This window comes from Bidens hawaiensis, unplaced genomic scaffold (assembly GCF_021521415.1).
Source record: "Bidens hawaiensis isolate Kalapana, Puna unplaced genomic scaffold, B.hawaiensis_p1.1 tig00010432_1, whole genome shotgun sequence".
NCBI classification, from domain to species: Eukaryota; Viridiplantae; Streptophyta; class Magnoliopsida; order Asterales; family Asteraceae; genus Bidens; species Bidens hawaiensis.
Genome location: NW_027491794.1, coordinates 16,518 through 35,638, shown reverse-complemented (window position 1 = coordinate 35,638; position 19,121 = coordinate 16,518). Strand labels below are relative to the sequence as shown.

The following is a 19,121-nucleotide window of genomic DNA, read 5'->3' as shown; positions in this document are numbered from 1 at the left end:
TAAAACTTCAAATCTTCAATTGAAATTTATATGATGATTCAAACATAGAACTACTAGATTCTTCACAAGTTAAATCATATTTAAGCAAATTCAACACTTTAACGCAATGCATACATTAACATAAAACCCATCATCAAAATATATTGAGGATATATTCGAATTCAATCAGAAACGGTTTTCCAAGACAATGGAACCAAATAAAATCTGATAAAAAGGAACCAAGTCTACCAAAAACAACCAAAAAGGATTCCCATTATTCATACTCAAAAGAAAAACCGACAACTTCAATCCTCAGTTCTTGGCTTCCATGGAGGCAATGTGCCTAATCAAGTCAATAACTCGGGAGCTACAAAACAGACATTATAAACGAAAAGTCAATAAGTGACACTCAGGTTCATGAGACGAGTTTCAAAAAGTTGTCATTCAAAACTTTTATCAAACCAATTCAGAGTACTGACACGGTGACACCTCAATGTGAAATAAGTAGGAAGAAATTACCTGTAACCCCACTCATTGTCATACCACGAGACAAGTTTCAAAAAGTTGTCATTCAAAGCAATCCCGGCCTTGGCATCAAAGATGCTTGACCTGCTGTCACCAACAAAGTCGGTTGATACAACATCCTCATCAACATATCCCAAAATACCCTTGAGCTTGCCTTCTGATTCCTCCCTGTATCAGAAAACAATTCCAGATGTTATTTCAAAGCATCAGCAACATTCCAAGTGTCAAATTTTAACAATAATACTGGTTGCTCAAAACTTACTTGATGGCTGCCTTGACCTGCTCATAAGTAGCCTTCTTCTCAAGTCTCACAGTCAAGTCAACAACTGAGACATCCACAGTTGGTACACGGAAGGCCATTCCGGTCAATTTGCCATTAAGTGCAGGCAAAACTTTGCCAACAGCCTACAAAGAACAAGAAAAAAAAACTTAGGTAATATAAAAACAAACAACACTACTTTCAAATTAAGTTAATTAATACCTTGGCAGCTCCAGTGCTGCTGGGAATGATGTTGAAAGAAGCAGCTCTTCCACCTCTCCAGTCCTTCATCGATGGACCATCAACAGTCTTTTGGGTGGCTAATATGCGTTAACAATACAGACATGTATGTTATAACTCATCGTATAATAATGACTGGTTTAATAAACCAACTTAAAAGCTACATTACCAGTCATAGCATGAACTGTAGTCATAAGACCCTCAACAATGCCAAACCTATCGTTGATCACCTGAAATTGTTGCAATATAACAGCAATTAGAGAAAGTTGAATATTTAAATATTGAAATGGTATAAACGTACCTTAGCCAAAGGAGCAAGGCAGTTGGTTGTGCAGCTGGCGTTTGAAACAATTTTAAGATCAGGAGTGTACTCATGCTCATTGACACCGACAACAAACATGGGAGCATTGCCACTAGGAGCAGAGATAACAACCTTCTTGGCACCACCCTGAAATCACAAACAAAACCATATGCAAAACACAACAAAATATCTAACTGACAGTGTAATTAGTAAGGTGAAACCAAATCAGACCTTCAAGTGAGCAGCAGCTTTGTCCTTGTCTGTGAAGACTCCAGTGGACTCGACAACAATGTCGGCTCCAGCAGCACCCCATGGGATCTCTTCTGGATTCCTAAAATGTACAACAGAAAGTACAAATTACATTATTTGAAAGACAAAAGGTTTTAGAACAGTTTATGTTAATACGTGAATGGATTTTACCTGAAGCCGAAAACACTAACAGGCTTCTCACCAAAGAGAAGGGTTTTCTCATCCTTGACCTTAAGTTCATGATGCTTCCATTGACCGTGAACAGTGTCATACTTGAACATGTATGTCTGCAAGCAAAATCATGAACTAAAGTTATAATTTATCCTATTCAATCAGCATTGCTTTCAATTTAAACTGAACTAGCTTTCAATTTAAACTGAACTAGGTTATCTTCTATAAGTACAAAGATATCATAGCATCCAACTTATCCATTCCTAAAGAAATCCAAATAAATATATTGCATACAAACAGAGATTGAAAGTTATACAAAGCCATTGATTCCTAAAACTTCTTAACTCTCACATGAAAACAGATCATGCGCACCATGATAACTTGGTCAATGTCAGCAACATGGCTAAGAGGGCACTGTTTTGAGCCTAGTTTGACCTCAATAACTACCAAATGCATTCAAACTTATTACTGAGCATATGATGTTTTGTATACTGCTTCAAAACTAATATCATTCCTCAATAAACTCAGCCATTTATATTGTGCTAATTTAAAAAAAGTACTACCACTACGAAATCTAATCAATTATGTATCAATTCAGATAAAATTGACATTTCGATTCAAAGTCATAAACAACACAATTATTCACTTATTCAATTTCACCTAATCAGACCAACAAAGCAACAGTCAGTAAAAGCCGGTAAATAGCTCAAAATTTGTCAAAATTGGTCAAAAACAATTTGAAAATGTATACTTATTACTTTATTAATCCAATCCGATTAATGTGTTTCCAAAGTTAAATAAAATACAAAACTAACTTAGATCGTTAATCATTACCAGCAGTAGAGGTGCACAAACCGGTTTAAAACTTAAAACCGGTTTGGGTTAAAACCGGTTCGGTTTGGTCAACAAAAATCAAAACCGGTTTATGATCGGTTTCGGTTCGGGTTTTGACCGGTTTTGGCCAGTTTCGGTTTGGTTAACCGGTTTGGAACCGGTTTTGAGGGAGAAAATTACAAACCAGTTCCGAACCTACGGTTTCAATCAGTTCCAAACCGGTTTCTACATAACCGGTTTGGTTTCGGTTCAGTTTTCGGGTCTGTTCCGTTAACCGGTTTATTTGCCCACCTCTAACCAGCAGCGTTATATTATATCAATCACTAATTAAACAACTAAAATTACAAAATAAATCATATATAAACATTAAACAATAGCCTGAGTAACTGAAACTAAAACGTATTCAGCCAATTACAGATCGAACCACGTATAAACCCTATCTTCAGCATCACATCATCAAATTACATACAAATCACGTATAAACCCTAGCCTCCACAACATAACAAAACCAAAACACACAATACAGAGCAGAGTAACCGAATCTACCATGTAATCAGTGGAGATAAACGGATCGTTAACAGCCACAAGCTCAATATCATCTCGCTGAAGAGCAACTCTAGCAACCAGACGTCCAATCCTTCCAAATCCTGTTACATTCCACTCAGATCTAACATATCCGTACATAATAATAATAATAATCAGATCAATAAACACATACCGTTGATTCCGATCTTAATCTTCTTCTCACCTGCTGCAAATTCAAATTCAAATCATTATTATAGTATTATATAAAAACATAATATAATAAAAGTTTTATAGTAATATAAATAGATAACAGTACCCATGGCTACTGAGTAGAGTTTGTTAGGGTTTTAGAGGGTGAGAGAGTAATGAAAATGATGATGAGACAAAAGGTGATTAGTGGAGTTGGTATTTATAGTGAGGGTGACGTCAGCGGGCTTGGGTTAACTGTCTTGGAGAAGAAGAAATTGGAGTTGACGGTTTTTGAAGGTGAGACGTTGGAAGTTGACGGAATATGCTGTGGAGGATTCGTTATGCTGTTTTTTGGTGATGTTGGTTATTTGTGAGGCGGATTTTTTTATGACACCATAAATAAAGTTTCTTTAATTATCAACTATTTTAAGCATTTCTTTTGTATCAATAAATTATAAAAAATGATTACTTTTGTTTTTTTTTTCATTTTTTTTAATACAGATCTGTAATATTTTACGAAGAAATAATGTTTTTCCTAAAACGGTGGGATATTACTATTCCTATTTTTTTTTCATTATAAGGTGTACGATTTGGATTGTAAGACAAATAGAGAATGGTGTACGTAACCGTTAGGCGTTCCCAATCGATTGATCTCATAGACCAATATAAGGGAGGTAAATTACGTGTTTCATGGTAAATCAGGTGAGGTGATGTTTTGATGGATTACAAGATAATGGCCGTTTTACGTTATTGTAGTTATTTGTGAGACGGATTTTTTTTATAACTCCATAAATAAATTTATGTAATTATTTTTTGTATTTGTAACAAGGCATTGAACTATTTTATGCCTTTCTTTTGTATCAAATAGTTATAAAAAAATGATTATTTGTGTTTTTGTCTTTGTTTAAATAAAGAAACTTTAACATTTTACAAAGAAAATTCATAATATTTTCTTAAAATTGTAGGATGTTATTATTTATAGTTTTTTTTATTAAGATTTTTATGATTTTGATTACAAGACAACGGTTTACGCAGCCATTAGGCGTCCCCTGCGACTGGTCCTACGGACAACATGAGGAAAGTAAGTCACGTGTCTCATGAAAAATGAGGTGATAAGATGGAATACATGATAATGGTCCACATACAAGTGATCCATCAAGACACTTTAAGCTAATCAAATAACATAAATTTAAACCAGTGGAAACCCATAGATGCTTCCTTTTGTTGATGAAAGTTTTTGAGATGGAACGAATAAAGAACTGATAAATCTATCTGTCTAATAATAACTTTGGTTTGAAAATGTCCGAAATTCATATTTTAATCTCTACATTATCTACCAAACGGAATTTAGCTCAATGGTAACATAGTAATGACCATTGGTATGATATAATTAGAAGTAAATAGATTGTTGTTAAAAACTCTCAACATGTTTTATAGTCTTTTATAAGGTATCATGAATTTATTGAAGTGAAATTAAAATGTTTTTAATATAATATGGTGTATTATTTATTTTTAATAATAAAAAACTCAAATAGTTTTTCTTTTCAACAAGCAATATAAATTATCAAAAGTCAAATGCTCAAAACCACAAATGAAAAGCTAAGTTTGAAGTTGTGGAGGAGAAGAGAAGTGGTTGGACATATTCCTATGGCTATAAACCGGCGTGAAACTTGACATCATAGATGAGCAAATAAATAATAAATTGATTTTAACTTATATATAATACTTTTTTAATTGTATTTTTATAAGTCTGAAGTTCACAACTCGCCGCAGGCTCAAATGTTGCTCAAAAAAATTTCACCTAAAATCGGCTTGGTTCGTAAATGAGCCGAGCACAGGTCAAAGTAAGCTAGTTTATTGGCCGCTTGTTTTGCTTGTGTTTGATATGTATAATTAATTAATTACAACCTAAATTTTATTATATAAATGTTATGAATTCAATGCATATAAATTTCTCTTAATCTGCATGTTATAAGAATTACCTTGTGTTTTTTTTATTATCAATATCAAAATAAAAATACAAACTTTTAAAAGTAAACAATCGAGATTATAATAAGTCCAGCTCAAGCTTAACTTTTGAGTTCGTTAAGATAAATGAGCCGAGACCGAACCCACTTGTTTGAGCTGGTTTGGCCGTTTACCCTAACATTGAAGATGAACACATGCATGATAACTTTGTTTTAGTTTATGCTTATCTGTAAATTTTTTTTAAGTTACACTATGTTCCATTATATTAAATAAAAGTTTTTATAGTTAAAAAAGAATAAATATGCTCATTTATTACACGAGCATGGTACAAGAAGCTTGAGCTTAGACTTTTATTTAAACCAGGCTCGATTCTAGTTTTTAACAAACTGACCTCAAGTAACTATTCGCTTAAACCAGATTTTTCATTTTACTCATCCACATCATTTTCAAAATTTTGATATACCTCTTCTAATTGTGTTAATGTCCATTCACAGATCTTTTACATGATACTAATGAACTTGACTATGTTAAAGAAAAAAAAACGTGACAAAGCCTAAATCTTTGTTTCTAACATATGTACACTCAAATCTAAAGCCTAAACCTTGTACACATTTAGAGTGATCTCCTCAAGAATTCATTCACCAACTTTGAAAATGCGGACGAACCATCTTGTTGCAACCGCATAGGAGAATCATACTCTGCAACTTTCCCTATATTCCCATTTAACAAAACCAATGTTATTCCATGTTTGTAATGTGAAATGTATAGGTGAACCGACATTAAATAATTTAAATTTGTTACCTTGGTCAAGAACAAGAACTAGATCGCTATCCACAATTGTGGGAATCCGATGAGCTATGGTTATAACCGTGCATCTGCTTGTTTCTTCTCTTATTGTTTTCTGCATCACGTTATCGGTTTCTGTATCGATTGAAGCAGTCGCCTCATCTAAAACAAGTATTTTGCGTTTTTGTAACAACGCACGCGCTAAGCACACTAGCTGTCTTTGTCCAACACTCCAGTTTTCACCGTCTTCAGCAACTACATCGGTATTTTAAAAAAATCAGTTTTTCCGACAATGAAAATGGATAATTGACAAAATTAGTCCATGTAGTTTTCAAAATGTGAAATTCTGACTTTTAGTCAAACCAAACTTCTTAAATTTGATTATATTACACATAATTTTTTTTTTCAAAAACTTAGTTTTAGACACTGAATTTTGACAATTGACAAAACTAGTCCCTATGGTTTTCAAACAATGACAAACGGATCAAAAACCACACTACCTGGTGTATCAAGAAGCCGTTTATCCTGTCGAACTATATCCGCAAGCCGACACTTGTTTAACACTTCCCAAATATCATGATCTCAAAATGTTGTTCTAACGGGTCAAGATTAAATCTCATGGTTCCTTGAAACAAAGTTGGATCTTGCGGGATTATCCCCAACTTAGACCTTAGATCATGTAACCCGATTTTTGAAATATCGAGCCCGTCAATCAAGATTTGACCTTTTGTGGGTTCCACCACTCGGAACAACGCTTGGATCAATGTTGACTTTCCACACCCGGTTCTTCCCACGACCCCTATTTTCTTTTGACCTGGGAAAGTACAAGTGATACCTCTCAAAACAGTCGGTAGAGCCAGGTGGTATTGAACATGCAAATCTTTGAGCTCGACTCGCCCATTTGTTGGCCAGTTCGGGTCGGGCTTGCAATTTTCGATAACTTTAGGGGCTTCGCTTGGAATGTTTGAAAATTGAAGGATTCTTTCAACTGAAATCATTTTGTTTTCCACGTTACATAAGTTCCATATGACCCATGCTTGTAACACGTTTAGGCTCAACCCATATGTAACCGCTAGCCCGGCTAAACCTGCAATTATTTTGTAAGGATGAAGCAGGTTAAACGGGTTGAAAGTTGCTCAAGTGGGTAATATATAAGGGTAGTTCAAACTGGAATGGGCCAAATGAGTAAGTGGGTCGACAGTCGCCCGAGTTTTTTTTAATGCAAATATACTCTTAAATTATTTTATTTGAAAAAGTTATATTATTACTAAAACAATACAAATTTAATCATATTTGATGCACTAGTTATTTATTAAAAAAAAAAAAAAGTAGACAAAAATTGTTTTGACGAGACCTAACAAGACCCATATCAAAATTTACCCGTTTCGAGATATTAGCCCGACCCGTTTATCCTATGCATTTTTATTAGGCAGAACCACTTAAGTAGTTTTATAAAATTAGTTTATGATTAAAAGGCTAATTATTTCATATCTGGACAAAAAGTGTAAAAAGTGTTTCAGGTCAACCCAGCCCGGAACAAAAATTACATTTTTGACCGACGCGCTCATCTTGCCCATTTGAGTAAAGAATCTTACTAGGATCGATGGAGGCCCGCGGCAAGTGCACCAAGATGACTAGGAGGATGAAAAACACAAGATTAAACAGAAAATTAATCCTCACACAAAGCCACTCCATTGTAGCAGTGTTGTGAAAAGTAACCCGCGAATAATCATCAATAACTCTATAACATTTACTCAAAAACCGGTTTTCTTGATTAAAACAACGTATTGTTGATGCTCCAGATATCGATTCTGAAAAATGATGTTGTATCGGTGACTTTTGAATCCCGATCATCCTTGCTAGTTCTCGTGCTGTAGTAATGTAGTATGCCTAAAATATATTAAAAATAAATAAATAATATTTATATTTGTAGTGTAATAAATTGTTCAACAAGTTCAAAATCTGTGTGTTGAGATTTTGATCATACCTGATACCACACTGATATAGCAATGATAATAATACATAGTATGAATATTGGCCATGCAACATGTGACATCAGCAAAATTATGCTTAGAAGTTGTAATATCGCGAAAACTAATCCTGCTAATCTGTAAGGGATATCGACGTCCACCGTGCTTTGATCTGTTGAACAATGTAGAAAACGAATGGGTCAGTTTGCGTTGTGTTTTATCTTAAACGGGCCAAATGGAAAATTTTGCTAGAACGGGTTAAATTGGTCAAACGAGTTGAAAGCCGTCAAAAGTCTTTTGATTTATGCATACATTTATTATTAAGCACTCTATGCCACAAAAGTTGGATAAAAGTGTTTCGGGTCAACCCGGCCCGTTTTAACCAAACCTGTAGTACTAAAATGTTTTGTAACCATAACTACCACATTAATTACTCATAAAAGATTTAAAAAAATAATAACAATAAAGAAAATATGTGTGGGTCAGCCCAGATCAGCCTGGCCCGACCCGGCCCACAAGAAAATGAAATGCGCCACCCTGTTAAAAATGCAAGGATAGAGTACCAACCCGATTCAGAATCCGGCTCGAAGGAGTAGAATCAAAGAACGAAACTGGTGCACGAAAAACCGAATTCAACATTTTCAAAAACATATTCTGGCCCGTTTCGATCGCAATTGTGGACAACAAAACTGCCCGGCCCAATATGAAAACCGAGCTTCCACCGGATAAAATCACAAAAACTCCAACTAGTCTTTTGCTGCTAACCCGGCCCGAATCCTCGGTGGCCCAGGATATCCAGTAATTACTGCCCATTTGCAATGCTAAAAAGAGGATGTGACAGATGACAATAACTGGCACCAAAGCCCCTTTATTTGCAGGTCTGACGAATGCATCGTAAACACTGTATTTGACCCGGCCCGATTGGGATTCTTCTTGTGGCATTGCTTCGGACGACCCGCCTTTGGGTCTAGAAGGCCCGTGTTCGATCACGATATCGGAACCATGGCTAGATTTAGAGAGGGTTTTGAGTTGGTGGGATGGGTTCACTTGGTTTAGAGATTTCGAATGAGCAGCTATTTGTCGTGCGAATTCGTTTGTAGGATCTGCGATCAAGTCATTGTATTTACCGGATTGAACGATGCCACCATCCTTGATTACCTGCGATCAAACAAGCACATAAACATGCATGAAAACATGCACAAAATTTGTCATGCATGTGTCAGGTATACACATTAGTTTGTTAAAAGTTACGCATTGTATATAATTTATTTTTTATCTTATTTTATTACCCAAGAAAATTAGAAATATATAGTATACTTTTATATTACTAAGGACAAAAGAAAAATAAAGTCCATACTGCTGTGGTGCAAGTAAACGAGTATGTATGTTTCAGGTAAATAGGTCAGGTATCGTTTACGCCCTGCTTGCGGTGCGCGCATATAAAGTATATATGTGTGAACCCTCGGGTGGGCAAAAGTAAAATTGCACTAATTTTGACGTTATTTTACCAATCTCGTGAAAATAACGTTAAAGGTGGCGGAAGGTTAATCAGGCATCATGTGGTGGCGTTGATAGCCGAAAGACAAGGGCACATGCACCAATCAGCCGGTGTCCCTGATGATTGAGTGCTATGTGCCTTATGTCCAAGGCTTGATGCAAAACTACTATCGAGCCGGGGGTCTCACCGGAAGCAGCCTCTCTATCCCTATGGGATAGAGGTAAGGCTGTCTACATCTTACCCTCCTCAGACCTTATCATAGCATTGCTATTGGTGGGATATACTGAGTACGATGATGATGATGAGGTCAGGTATCGTTTAATATGATACTTGAATAATGTTTCGGGTTTACCCGTCGGGTTATGTCTATATGTCATTCTTACTAATTAATTACCCAAAAATATTTCTTAATAATTTATTTTTTATATAATTTTATTACTCAAGAAAATTAGAAATATATAGTATATTTTTATATTACTAAGGACAAAAGAAAAATAAAGTTCAGGTAAATGAGTATGTATGTTTCAGGTAAATGGATCAAGTATATGATACTTGAATAATGTTTCGGGTTTACCCAGGGTTATGTCAGTATGTCATTCTTACTAATTAATTACCCATAAATATTTCTTAATAATTTATTTTTTGTATTATTTTATTACTCAAGAAAATTAGAAATATATAGTATATTTTTATATTACTAAGGACAAAAGAAAAATAAAGTTCAGGTAAATGAGTATGTATGTTTCAAGTAAATTGATCAAGTATATGATACTTGAATAATGTTTCGGGTTTACCCAGGGTTATGTCAGTATGTCATTCTTATTAAATAATTACCCATAAATATTTCTTAATAATTTATTTTTGTATTATTTTTATTACTCAAGAAAATTAGAAATATATAGTATATTTTTATATTACTATGGACAAAAGAAAAGTAAGGTTCATACCGTTGTGGTGCAAAAAATGAGTATGTATGCTTCGGGTAAATGGGCCAGGTATCGTTTAATATGATACCTGAATAATGTTTCGGGTTATGTTTGTATGTCATTCTTAATTTAGAGAATAAAATAGTGATGGAATTACCAGAATTAAGTCAGATGCACTTAAGAACTCCAGTTGATGTGTTACATACACAACAGTCTTCTTATCTAGCAGATTTAGAATGCATTTCTGCAAAAGAAATAGTCAAAGAAAGTCTAACGAGTCAAAACTCAAAAAAGTAAGTCAAACGGGTCGAAAAATCACTCAAATCGTATTAGAAGTGTAACAAGCATACGTATTCAGTTTATTTTAAAATTTTTAAGCATTTAAGGGTTAACGGGTCGATCTAGGTTTTACTTAATCACTAACGGGCCAGGTTGGAGAAAGTCAAACAGGTCAAAAATCATTCAAAATGCATAAGCATCCATATTCATTTTATGTTGGAATTTCCAACCATTTAAGGGCAAACGGGTCGATCTAGGCTATACTTTATCACTAACGGCCAAAGAATTGATCTATCAAACAATAAAAAATCACTAAAATTGTATTCAAATGTATAAAAAACCTCTGTACTCATTTTATTTTAGAAAGTTAGATATTCTTGTGACAATATTGTTTCTCTATTTATGTTTAAACCATTAATTATACTGTAAAAAGAAAAACACAAAAAAATGTTTAAGAATCGAGTCAACTAACCCAACTCGACCCGTGTAACCCATTTGACCCTTATCCTCGCTGCCAAAGAGCCCGTTTCACAAAGTTTCGAATTTTGATTAAATGTTTGTAACAACATATGTAGCATGGTCACGCCACGAATAAGCCGCATAAGTTCATAACCACCACAAACAAAAGATAAAAACTTAACACATAGTTTAGGAAATACTGTACCTTAAACATATGAGATCCGGTATGAGCATCAACCGCACTAAACGGGTCATCAAGAACATAAACATCTTGATCACTATACAATGCTCTCGCTAACTGAATTCGTTGCTTCTGACCCCCACTCAAATTCAAGCCCCTCTCGCCCACCACACTTACATCACCATCGACCAACGTCTCAAAATCACGATCCAAACCACACCCGTCAACCACTTCATCATAAAAACTTCTATTCATTTCCCTGCCAAACAAAATATTATCCCTAATCGTCCCCGTTTGTATCCAAGCACTTTGTGGCACAAACGCTTTCGACCCAAACACTTTAACCCGCCCACCCGAGACCCGAGGGATCTCACCTAAAATACTACACAACAAGCTCGACTTCCCGGCTCCAACGGGCCCACAAATTGCCACTTTATACCCTTTTGGGATTTTCAATTTTTCACAAATCTTGATAGTGGGCCTTCTTTGGTCCAAATCATTCGTGTCCCACGAATACTCCCCGGGCTCTATTTCTATAGCTGCATTCGACCCACTTACCAGTTGAGATTCTCCCAACTGTTTAGAATCTTGATCCGATACAAAATCTCTGACCCGGTCAAGTGAAACCTTTGTTTGGGCCACCATGGACACAAGCTCGGGGAGATTATATATCGGGTCCTGCAAGATTCTAAAAGTAGCCAAAGTTGAAAGAACCACACCCGGGGTTAACGGTGTTTTTAAAAATATACAAACACTAAAAGTGGAAACCGAAACTAATGTAGGCGATGTCCAAAAGAGGAAAGCGATGGCTGAACATGTATACAAATATTTCTTGAGCCAGTTTCGCTCTTTTTCTCTTAAGTCAATTAACTTTTTCTTGAAGTTGCATTCCCACGAATGCAGCTTCAAGACGCGCATACTTTTCAAGATTTCCGAAGTAGCTTTGATCCGCGAGTCTTTAGACTCCATAACTTTTGTTTGGAAATCTTTTTGCATATTTGCTAAAGGGGTGTTGCTTATTATGACTAAAACAGTGGACACAAGTGCAGCCAATGAAGGGAAAAAACCAAGATTAGTGTATAATATGATCAAAGCTAGAAGAACTTGAACCGGGAGTAACCAGATTCCGTGAATATACCAGAAAAATTCGCTTATTTTCTAGACATCCACATTGATCAAGTTTATGATTTTCCCATTGCTTGTGGCACCATATTTGATTGATAAAGATTTTTTGCATATTAATACCATGAGGGCTGCGCGTATACGTATGCCAATACGTTGTGCACCAAAGTACCATTGCCTTTGTGACAATGATTCGACTGTTTTCGCCACGACGAAAATGAATGATAGCATCAAACCCATTTTATAGCTTGACTCGGTACTGTCTTCCGATAAGTAATTCACAAATTGCGTGATCAAAATCGGGCCCATGTATGAAGCAGACGTGTTGACTCCTAAAATCACCAAAAAAACACAGTTAAAATCGACTTTAAATTTAAATTTACTGTCTTCATTATGCGGGCCCCTTCTTAACCTAGTGGGACCCACCACTACAACCACGTACACTGAAGCGTCTTCATGACGTGGGTCCCACTTGATATGTCTTTAATCGAATGGAACCCGCTAGGACATCTTTAAATGTGTGAATAAATTAGACAATGTTTGCAACTTTGCATACTAATAGTCTTAACAGATAACATGCATTTAACTTTAATAATAACTTTAGTCTATATGCTTACACTAACTTTCCCACTCCTTTTTTTAACTTTGCATAAAAGTAGATACTTTGTGTACAAAACATGTTCTTTTCACATGGCATTTGCTTTGCCCAAAAAGCCAAAAAACAAAAAGAAAAATATTTTAAAAAACATTCTGCTTATGGATTCATTGTTAAGTAAATTAAAGCGATAAATACAAAAAGAGACCAAAATACATACAAATGATCAAAGCATCAAATTCAGGCATTTTTCTAGCATAGTTTAATACTTTATCTCATCATTTCAACAATAAAAATGGTTACTTTACAAAACTGTTAGTATGATGAATAAAGATTCACTTATAAGAAACAAACAAAAACAGTTTATTAAATTAAAAATATACCATCTCTTCTTGCATGTGCTGAAAAATTAGCTTCAGCTTTTTATCAATTGTCTTACATGTTTTGTGTGTTTGTGCAGGGATCTTGGACCATATGTGGCTTTAAAGGACAAGCTTGGTTTTGGCATTAGTCTAATCTTAATGCTAATTAGTAGTAATTAGTAGCTTTGGATATGATTCTCTAATGAATATTTGTTTATTTAAAAATATAATAAAACAGTTATACTAGTTACAACAAAACTAAGGGCGCGTTTGGTAGTTTGGTATCGTGTTAAAAATACTAATTCGTTTACTATTTTTGAAAAAACAACTTCAAACCGTTTAGTCAATACGTGTCATTTCACTCGCGTATTGATGTGTTGAAATGTGATAAACAAGTTTCAATACGCAATCCCAAACACCCCTATATGGTAAAGAGTTGAATGAATTAGCAACCCTGATTTTGTATAATATTAACTTGTCAACCTCTCAACATCAACAAAGTAGATTCCTTGACTCCACACATCCAAACACTATATTCCACGGTTGTGATAAATGTACCCCTTCTACGGATTTTTACTGAATGTACCCCTGGGGTACATTTAGCCTCGTGCTATATTATATAAGGCATAAATGGTATTTTCGATGCACAACACCACCACCACCACCCGACACCCCCACTAAACTTCTGACTACATAGTACAAGTTGAAATCATCGCTCCTATGGCTATTATTGAACGTACTCCATCACATTATCTCTTTACTTAAACTCACAAAAGAATGCGTTCAGCATGCACGGCCAGCCCTCAAGGAGGGCAGAGTGGTTGACGGACCCAGGCCCAAATATTTTTCTTTTAAAAAAAGTTATATATATATTTTTATAAAAAAAATTATGTATTTTTTATTTTTAAACTCAATTACTCGACTCATTTAAGCCTGTTTTTATACAAAATTTTGCAAACCCAAATCATAACTAAGTACACCAATTTATAAATTTAATTTGTTTAAACTCAACCAAAAACCTTTTTACATAAGGCCCAAAAAAAATTTCGCCTTTGTCAAAATGCAAGGGACACTAAACTGCCACTAAACTTCAAATTACAAAGAATAGACCGAATACAAGTTTAAAAAACTAACTAAAAATAATAAAATGGCAACAACTTACCTGCGAAAACCGCATTAATCGCTAAAGATCCTTGAATAGCATGAATTATGGCTTTAGGCGATACTGCACCGCCCGTCTTTTTCTTCTGAATCGATTCTTCCAACAAAAGTGCAGCCTTTTCAGCCGTTTCGGATTCAGGAATCGAAGGAACATCAACAAATTCAAGTTTTTGAGCTCGGCCCGTTTCAAAAAGCGGGCCGAGCCAATTAAATGTAACCTTTTCCCATATCCCAGAATTGGTAAAAGCATCACTTTCCTCACTATTTTCTTGAATCAGTGACTCCAATAAATCTTTATCAGTTTTGGTAACAAAATAACTAACACCATTAAAACACAAAATAATTGTGAGTGCCAAATTTCCCATGTCAATAATATTCGGCACGGACCAAAAAAAATCTCTTGTGTTGTTTAATACCATCAAAGTAACCGAAACCGAATCAAGAACCAAAGAAACACACCAAAACAGAATAACCACAACCAGCCATTTCGTTCTAGTGACCGACGAATAAACAGCAACAACACTTGCTAAACACCATGTTGATGTTATGATGATTAACTCATATGTTACAAGTTCATGATTTAATAGCTTGTACACAATAAAACCCATGTGGGAAATTGTTATTATGGAAGTGGACACAATAGTAATAATGGAAAACCAAGAGGCATTTGTAGTGAATCTTGATTTTTGACCACTTTTGTGGTTTATTATATTTGTAGCACCCCAAATGAATAACCATATGAAGAATAACACATTGCATATGTTCATAATCAACCCTATTGATGCAAACTCCATGAAATGGACTAAAGAAAAAGAAGAAGCCCACATTATTTATTTAATAAAAATGTGTAAAAAAACAAAGAACAAAAAAGATTGTTGATTGGGAGTTGTGTATCCAAATGGGATGAGTTTGAATGTGGATCTGTAAAGGCTAAAGAGAGTAGTGGGTTGGTGGAATGAATATGAGGTTAAGGTGGTTGGAAATATGTGTATATAGATACATTATGGCATCATGTATGGAATTTTATTAAATAAATTATTAAAACATCCTTTTCATCAAAGATTCTAGTTTCAGAATAAATAATATTCTTATTCCCGTAGGTGATCTTATAAATATGAAATGGATATGTGTGGATTTTGTAGAATCTGTAACATATTTAAACTTTTTAAAGGAAGTACCATCTATGAAGAGTTAATGAATAGTGATCACATATGGAATGCTATTAAGTTATTTGCCAATATAGGATATAGGGTGTTTAAAGTCCATGCGCGTTACTTAGAGTATGTTCGAGATTGAGTTTGAAAAATGCTTAAAAAAGCCATTTTGAAAAACCAAAATTTAGGGTTTTTGGAAAATTGTTTTTTAACACTTTCAAAAAGCTAAAATAAAAAATGTTTTTATGATTGCCAAATACATTTTAACTTATTGGCTTTTTGAAAACATTAATAAACCATTAAGCATTTTTCAAACTCGATCCCAAATATGCTCTTAATGCAAGAAATCTAATAAGTTAAGTTGCGAATGAAAATTTGACTCGTTAAATGGGTAGATCGTGTAAGAAAAGTTGAAGTTATGAGATTAACCATGGGGAAATATGCGTAATATGTAAGAGGGATTTCGGCTTTGTTTATATCAAACCCCATATACCATGAAGGTATCATGGTAAAAGAAACGAGTGTTATGACTTGTAACTTTAAGATTGTTTCGTTGAAAAGGAAATACATATGCTGTAATATTGTTGTTATTATGTCGATATACTTAAGGAAAATATGAGGCGGGTATGTTTTGTCAATGGTCCCCCTCCCCCCACATCCCATCAATCTAAACATCGGGTTTGAATAAACGTATTAGCAAGGCATGATTAGTGTCTAACTCGAGACGACTCAAAAGGTCAAGATATTGACATACTTTGAATATGTCTTAAGCAAGGTTATAGCCATAATGAATTTGAAGCATTTAAAATGTATTAGAGAGGTTTGAGTGTGACGTAGGCTGTCGCGGTCTACTCAAAAACAATTATTTAAAGACTTAAATACCTATAATAAGTACGGGTAAGTAAGGTCGTCTCCACAAGGACTCAAGGAAAGTGCTAATTTATTTAATTTATAACTAATTATTTAACCTAAGCGGACAGACGATGTCAAGCGGTTTTTAGAAAAAGATTTAATTAAAACTAATTATTACTTAAAAACGATTTGTAAATAATATTAATAAAAGCATTCATTCTAGGTTCGGGTAATGTGACATTCAACTTAATCACAGATTTACTTGTCTTGATTGCGCAGTAATTACTAGATCTAGTAGTTTGATTGTGACGACAAACGATACCCTAACCGAATTGTTGACACAATTGAACTCGATCTACACAATTACCAATTCATGTTTATGACAACTAATTAAGTAACATGAACCGATGATTATAAGTTCAATGACACAAGAGCCTAACCCTAAGTGTTGATGAACAAAACCAAACAAGTGATGCACTAATCACTAATCACAAATATAAATTGTTTAAACAACCAAGCAATCAATTAAACAAGATAAAAGCAATAACCCAAATCAAGTTTATAACTTTAAGCATAGCAAATCTGGTCTCAAGAGGAATCACACAAAACCCTAGCCTAGAATGAACAAAGGCCTTAGCCGAACTTAATCATAATGTCAAAACACTTATCTTTGATGAACATTCAAACCCGAGATGAACCGGAAGCCTTGGAATGGTGAGAAGTCGTCTAACACAGCCTCTTTTGCCTCTGGAAATCGTCTGTAACTGAATGGGGAGGTTAAAGTGTTTATATAAGACAAAAACCTAAATTTTTGGCCGACTTAAACATCTTCGCGTATCGCGAAGATGTCCAGGCATGCTTCTTCGCGTATCGCGAAGGACAAAATAGTCGGTTTCAGATTCTACGCGAAGCTGCCCTTCTTTGCATCTTCGCGTATCGCGAAGATGTAAAACTTCATATTTTTCATTTTTCTATTCTTGATGCCTCGTGATGCGTGCACATCCAATCTCTCACTTCTCGATCTTCGTTCCAAACCCGTAAATATCCTTGTTAAGCTCCATAGCCTCCAATGTCCTGAAACACGTAAACAATGCTTGAAGTACCAATGTTCATTCATTTTATTAATCTAAATATAACTAATTAATATATAAAACTACTAACTTTTACCCAACCATAACATCCCTACACTTATCCTTTTTCGTCCCGAAAAAGACTTTGCAATGGAATCAGAATCAAAGATCATTCTCAAAATACTTCATAGATTATCTTAATTAAGCACAAGAACACAAAAACCACGATTGCGACCCACGCCTTAATTCTTACCGGGAAAAAGAAGGGCGACAATTTTATTAGTTCATATGATTAAAATGGAACCCACACCTCAAAGCTCTGAAGCCGCCTTACCATGCTTCATTATAATTTTACCGAACCAGACCACCCTAATTTGACTTAAACCTTAAGATTAGACGATCAAAATTTTGCACATGTGTACAACTTTTAAGCCCATATGCAATAGCTAAGACAATCTTGGATATTTTTATCGAACCAAAACCTAAACTTAAGTATTAAAGTCTACCGAAATGGCCATTAGATACGATTAAAGTGCAATTAGGTCACCAACTAGTAAATAGCCCCCACTACATGACATACCCCCGTTATCAAGCAATACCCCGAAGTCCATCACCATACGTGAGTAGGCATGAATTCATCTGTAGGGCTTACATATGACGTGTCCCGTTTGGTCCGTTTCTTAATGGTAATGAGACTCCAGCACGAAGACCCCATATGACTAACAGCGTGGATGATCAAGTCAGTAGTGAATTTGTACTTTTAAAGCACTTTTTGTGATCATGTTTATTGACTTATGAATTGGCAGATAAACTGCGGGTTCGCTCTTTGAGCTCTTTTTAACATGAATAAATCCACTTAGGATTTACGCATACCAGATGATAAACTGCATACCGACCCATGGTCTCCGTTCCCCGGGGCATCCCATTTATACAGGATTTAAGGCCATAAAACCATACGCTTATGAAGTGTTAGCCACTTAACTAGCAGTTTTTTCATTTATGTTTATATCACAAGCCATTTAGCATACTCTAATGTTAAGCATATCCAACCATTATATTATAGACTATTCATATTAAAATATATTTTTGGTGGTCAAATCTAATAGAAAGGCTTGAGTATGGCCTAATCTTTCATTCCAGTCCTTACACAGGCTTAGCTAAACAAACAAAACCCTGAAGGCGTTTCCCACTAAAAATCAAGCATTTAAAGTTCAATTAAGTCAACAACTAAATTATCCTTTCATTCTCAAGGCTGAGCCTACCGACACATCCCAAATTAAGTGCGTTCCCATTTTATTTATCTCATATTATATAATAATTTTGAAAAATAACCCCCGATTTTTCTATCATTTTCCATTATTTTGCAAAAAATCTTAATTCAAGAAACATTAAAACTTATAAAAATTTTCAATTTCTCCCTCATCCCCACACTTGAGGCAAACATTGTCCTCAATGTTTAAAATTTA

General features: G+C 34.8%; 1 protein-coding gene and 1 pseudogene across 2 annotated transcripts; both read right to left on the bottom strand.

The window, feature by feature from the left end:
• Positions 1-475: 475 nt before the first annotated feature.
• Positions 476-3,422, bottom strand: LOC143535225 (glyceraldehyde-3-phosphate dehydrogenase GAPC2, cytosolic-like). Its single transcript, XM_077029540.1, has 10 exons — positions 3,400-3,422; positions 3,277-3,309; positions 3,105-3,205; positions 1,725-1,840; positions 1,536-1,635; positions 1,305-1,451; positions 1,173-1,233; positions 986-1,083; positions 767-909; positions 476-672 (listed from the first exon to the last, which is right to left on the bottom strand). Exons 1-10 carry the CDS (start codon positions 3,401-3,403, stop codon positions 495-497), a joined length of 981 nt encoding a protein of 326 aa, XP_076885655.1. The 5' UTR covers positions 3,404-3,422; the 3' UTR covers positions 476-494.
• Positions 3,423-5,850: 2,428 nt separating this feature from the next.
• On the bottom strand, positions 5,851-15,373 carry LOC143535175 (putative ABC transporter C family member 15; annotated as a pseudogene). Its single transcript, XR_013135669.1, has 9 exons — positions 14,581-15,373; positions 11,364-12,793; positions 10,578-10,664; positions 8,565-9,154; positions 8,014-8,179; positions 7,622-7,916; positions 6,527-7,113; positions 6,042-6,281; positions 5,851-5,950 (listed from the first exon to the last, which is right to left on the bottom strand). The product of XR_013135669.1 is annotated as a putative ABC transporter C family member 15 (transcript).
• Between the last annotated feature and the right edge of the window lie 3,748 nt (positions 15,374-19,121).